This window comes from Rhagoletis pomonella, unplaced genomic scaffold (assembly GCF_013731165.1).
Source record: "Rhagoletis pomonella isolate Grant_MI unplaced genomic scaffold, Rhpom_1.0 Rhpom_scaffold_00005, whole genome shotgun sequence".
In the NCBI taxonomy this organism is placed as follows: Eukaryota; Metazoa; Arthropoda; class Insecta; order Diptera; family Tephritidae; genus Rhagoletis; species Rhagoletis pomonella.
Genome location: NW_023458559.1, coordinates 79,230,159 through 79,235,652, shown reverse-complemented (window position 1 = coordinate 79,235,652; position 5,494 = coordinate 79,230,159). Strand labels below are relative to the sequence as shown.

General features: G+C 34.1%; 1 protein-coding gene across 1 annotated transcript; it reads left to right on the top strand.

The window, feature by feature from the left end:
• Positions 1 to 1,041: 1,041 nt before the first annotated feature.
• On the top strand, positions 1,042 to 5,141 carry LOC118740238. Its single transcript, XM_036471735.1, has 5 exons — positions 1,042 to 1,267; positions 1,352 to 1,444; positions 3,491 to 3,644; positions 3,956 to 4,089; positions 4,663 to 5,141. The coding sequence occupies exons 1-5, from the start codon at positions 1,042 to 1,044 to the stop codon at positions 5,139 to 5,141; spliced, it is 1,086 nt and encodes a 361-aa protein (XP_036327628.1).
• The last annotated feature ends 353 nt before the right edge of the window (positions 5,142 to 5,494 follow it).

The following is a 5,494-nucleotide window of genomic DNA, read 5'->3' as shown; positions in this document are numbered from 1 at the left end:
TTAGTTCAATTTGAGTTGTAAATAATTGTGGCCTATAACGACAGCCATCTAGTATGCAATGCTAGTTTAGCACGAGTATCGATGTCTCTAAGGCGCGCTAAGACTCCTCCATACTTACGGTGTTCTTAGTATATCCAACCAACAATTATGGCTCTCCAAGAAACCAACTTCCTTTCTTCTCGAGCCTACGGGTCGTCGGCTACGACCTTTAAAAAATTCTGATACCTAGCACGCTGTCATAGGTTTAAGCGTGTCGAAGCAGTCTTTCAGAAGCTTGGATTCAATCATCCCTTTTGAGAGCGCCTGCATGTCTGCTTGGCTATCTGAAAAGATCACTGAAACGGGCCTTTTAATCCTTATTCGAGCTTTAACTTGGCGCAGATTAATATTAATTCATCCTGGAACGCCGGCTATATCCCAATGTACGTGTCTGGAATCAAGGTAAGGCTGCCCGTTTGTCTAGTATTCCCAATCCAGTCTAGGAACTTTCTGCTCAAACAGATCTGCTTTCCAAAGAGGGATGGACGCACGGTAAGTAAACATACTTCGTGAAAAATTTTAAAGGTAAATTACTTTTATGTTCGCACTTCATTATACGTGCACTTCACTGTACGTGCATACAAATGTTTTTGAAAAAAAGGCGACCTTAGCACAACGCCTCGCATTACGATGATTACTTTTTATTTGCTTTAAATTTAGCAATTAAACGCACTCACACCAGACCAGCTTGCACTATTTCTTTCAATCAGCAACTTAAAGTTATACTTTGTTGTAAATTTTTTTTTTTTTAATTTCAAATAAAAGCAAAGTTAAAAGCGTGCAATGAAACAGTTGAAAACTGCAATTCGCCGAGTAAGCAGCAACCAATCACTTTTTTTTTAGTAAATCGTAACAACAGCGGTGTAAGTGACGATAAATGCGCAAGTGTAAACGAAAAAAGTGAAGAAAATTTCAATAAAGAAATGCAAACAAATACAAGTTTCAATAAAACTAGTTGAACTTAACATTTAAGTAAATAAATAAACGAATTTTTTGTTGAAAATGCCTTCCGTCAGCGTCATTTATGCTCTTGGCATTTTATGCGCAGCGTTGTCTGTGTCTTTCGGTACAAACAGCGCGACCAGCTGCAGCAGCGGGACGTCATGTACCGCTAGCAGCACTACGACGACCACCACAACCACTTCCACGGCCAAAAGCACTGACATTAGCTCCACAACCGAAAGCATTCCCCGTAGCAACAACAATAAACATTTTTTGAAAGAGAAACGTAAGTTGTTACCGTAACGCACGCGAACTCTGTGAAATAAACGTGTTTTTTGTTTAAAATATATTTTAAATTGTTCATTCACAGCTAAAGATCTGCAAACCTGTCAACGTAAATCGGCTGATTTTGATAAATGCATAGTGAGTGCATATCAGCACATATTTAGTACCTGGAAAAATGGTAAGTAAAGGGGAAACAAAAGAGAAACAATCTGTGTACATACATACATATCTGTGTGTATACAGTGAGTGTCAGTCAAAATCGTACAATGCATTTTTTTCCATATTTTAAGCATATTTTCGTTTATTTGAATTTTATTATTTTTTTTAATAAGAACACTATATTTGGTTCACACTACAACAAAATCCATAAAACACAAAGTTTCTAACTTTGCAACACCACAAAAAAATTCTCAAAAATCAACGGTATTTTGTAGCAACTTCAAACTCGCACTTTGCTATATTAGAATTGAATGGGCTACAAAACTGCATACCCAAAAAAAGTCTGAATAAATAATGTGGAATTTTAATAAAAATTTTACGATTTTTGTTTGATTGTTTCAAAGTTAGAAACTTGTGAGTTTTATTGATTTTGTTGTATTTAGTGTAAACTAAATTATAATTAAAAATTAAAAGAACATTAATTAGACAAAATATGGAAAAAATATACTGTACGATTTTGACTGAGACTCACTGTTTGTATAAATGCTCTATCATCATTATTATCAATTAGGGCGATCTGAAGCAGCTACAGAGGTAGAAAATTATCAGATCCTAATTCGGTAAAAAAATGAAACATTTAAAGATTCCCTTATCAACGTGTTTATATTATATACAAATACGAGTATCATTCAGCGTGCAATATATTGCACAAACTTTTTTGTGCTTTAAGCTCCTTTTTCGTAAATAAGAGCTTTTGTTGTTAAGAGAAAAGTTGTTTTGAAAAATTATATCATTCTTTACCCCAATTGTTTAATGAAATTTTTAGGTTGCAGTTGACCGTGTTTTTCACAAGAATAAAAAGTGTCAGAAAAGTTGATAGTGAGCTGTGTAATCTATTGAAAAATACAAACCAATTTTCCGGGGAAATGGAGATTCGACAAATAGTAGGTTTTATTCATAGTTTAGAAATATATTTTGCGAAGGAAAAAAGCTGGTTGAGATCATTTCTATCACTGCCCAATATAACGAACGCTGAATAACGGTAAAACTAAGAGCTTTAAAAATTGTTGATTTCATTTTTGAAATGAACGATCCAAATTAACCGGTATGCTCTACATAAATATTTTAAAACTTTAGGATTCAGCGGTTGATTTTTTGTGCTGTAAGGGTTAAGAAAGCTTTAGTTTAAAAGTATGAAACTAAACGACTTTTAAAATGAAACGACGCCAATTTCCAGTGGTAATTAAGTTGTGTTACTGCATGCAACCGAATATCGTGTGTAGTTAAAAATTACATTATTTTTTTTTTTTTTTTTTTTGTGAAGCGCGGTAAGTGCTGATTTTGGTGTCGACATACTTTTCTGCCGTCGCATAGTGGTCTGAATAGAGAATCTTGCGGGGCAAAACTATTTTAACAGATCCGCGTTGATGGACTCGAACACAACTTCATATCTACTAGTTTATGGGGCCACTGACCACAGATCTTCAGCCAGGTTTCAATTTTTAAAAATTTATTGAATTTTCCCGAAACTTTTTACTCGGGAGATTTTGAAAGTATTTAGGATTACGAATCTGAAAGCAGATTACAAAAATTCTAAATGATGGGTCCAATATGACGGCTTTCTAATTTAAAAGTTAATAGAATTTAATAGCACATATATGTATTGAAAATTAGGTTTCTTTTAAATTCAATAATTTAAAAAAAATTTACAAAAGTTGGCTATAATTTTCTGTGTGTGTGTAGTGTATACGTTAAGTAGTGAGAATAGGTCAATAGATTTTTGGCAAAATTTTGGCAGAAATTTTGTCTGCAATTTTGAAATCTAAAGTAATTGTAATTTACTTATACTTGTAAAATTGTATGTTTTTCACTATAATAAATGAAATATGTTAATAATTTTCTCTATTAGATATATTCCTTTATTTTAAACAAAAATGGAGAATATTAAAATACGAATTAAAATCGAATAATATCAGTTATTAATAAACATTTTTTCTTTGTCTAGTAAATTTGCAAAGTTTCCGATTATAAAAAATTGCTTTACATTTACATTTTCTTCCAATAGGTTTACCTGGCTTTGCTCCTTCAGAACCCATAGACCCCTTATTTGTGCGCGAATTCGAGGTGATCGAAGATAGTGAAAATATCACACCAATCACAGTGAAAATAAACAACATCACAGTAACTGGTTTGAGTGAGGCGAAGGTGAAGAGTGTCAAGTAAGTATGCAAATGGATATTTATAAATATGTATAGATATATGTAATTGGTATTGGGTTAATAGTTAGCTACTCCATTATTTTCAATTATTAATAAATATGCACAACTCAGCTGATTTAGTAAGTAATAGTAGTGAGACTACAAAACAAGCAAGCAAATTGCGAAAAGTATTACTTAAGTGGTGGTACACATATATATATTATATTTTTATAAATCTTATTTTAAATGCTGATCAAATATAAAACATATTTTCATAAAATACTTGAAAACCACTTTGACTAAAAAAAAAACTTTCTCTCTGTTTTATTCAGCTTCAAAGAAAACGAATACGATTTCAAAATGACTTATTCAGTGCCTAAAATACGCCTTAATGGTCACTATACAGCTCAAGGACAAGTGCTGCTGCTCAAAATCGACACGGATGGGGAAATGTTCATGGAAATTCGTAAGCAACAAAGAAAAATTAAAGCAAACCAACACAACTCGAATCGAATCAATGGGCCTTATGCATAAAAAGTGAGCTTAAGCTCAGACTCAATTTTTGCACTGAAGGGGTGAGCTCAAGCTCAAGAATTTGTACTGAAAATCGAGTCGGAGCTTAAGCTCACTTTTTATGCATGAGGCCCAATATCTTACGAAGAAAAAGCTCGACTTTGAGTTAAGCATACATATATATGCATTGCAAGAGCTACTGCCATTCGATGTGGTGCGAGAGTGGATGTTGATTAGATTTACAATAGGGGTATTCACGATCCGGTACATACTGTCTAACATGGTGCATAGATAGCATACAAAACATGATTGGCTAATTTTGTTGTTGTTTGAATACATGAAACAATAACAATCATGCTATTTATGCTATACGTGCACCATGCCAGACAGTATGCATCGGATCGTGAATACCCCTTATGTACATAGATACATACGTATTTAAAATTGCCGACACTCTTCCGCCTTTTATTGCAAACTTTTCCACTGAATTTATTAACCAATGACTTTTGTCCAACCTCCCATACAGTTGACGGCCTCTACACCGTATCGACTAAAGTTAAATTACAAACTTTAGAAAATCACAAATTTTTCGACTTGAAAGCGATGCAATTCAATGTGGACACAATAAAGGATTTGCATTTGCACTTCGCCAATTTGTTCAAGGACAAAGTGTTGAATGACAATACAAATGCTGTATTCAATGGCAGCTGGCGCGTATTTTTCGACATATTCAAGCCAAAAATCGAAGCGGAAATCAATAAAGTGCTATTGGCGCACTTCCGCAGCGTGTTCGACCAGGTGCCGGCCGAATTTTTCATTACCGATGTAGCAACAGCGGCAGAGGCTGCAGGTAGGCCAGCGGAAAGTAGCAGCAAACTAACGGAATTGCACACACACAGCCTACTTGGTGCTAATAGCAAAAACAAAGATGTTACACATTTGGAATTGCAGCATGCCACTCAGGCCAGCGAAAAATCGCATGTGAAAGAAGAAAAATTGCATTAAATTTTTCGTGAAAAAATGCCTTCATATGAAGCTGATTTTCCGTTTGTAATAAATTATAAAATATATACACAATAGTCTAAAGATTTTTTAATACCGCTCTCATAACACATGTATGTATGTATGTACTTGGGCAGAAATTGGAAACTGGTATAAACACACACAAGCACTGTACATGAAATAGTATAAAGCAGGGTGACACACATATTCTCAATTGAGCGAAATGTTCGTAGCATGCTTTTAGGCGATATAATTAATATTTAGACTTTGCTTAGGATGCATCTTTGATGCATTGTATATTTGTAGGCTACTCACTCCCAAAAATAAATGGGACTTTTATCAGAGAACGTACGTAT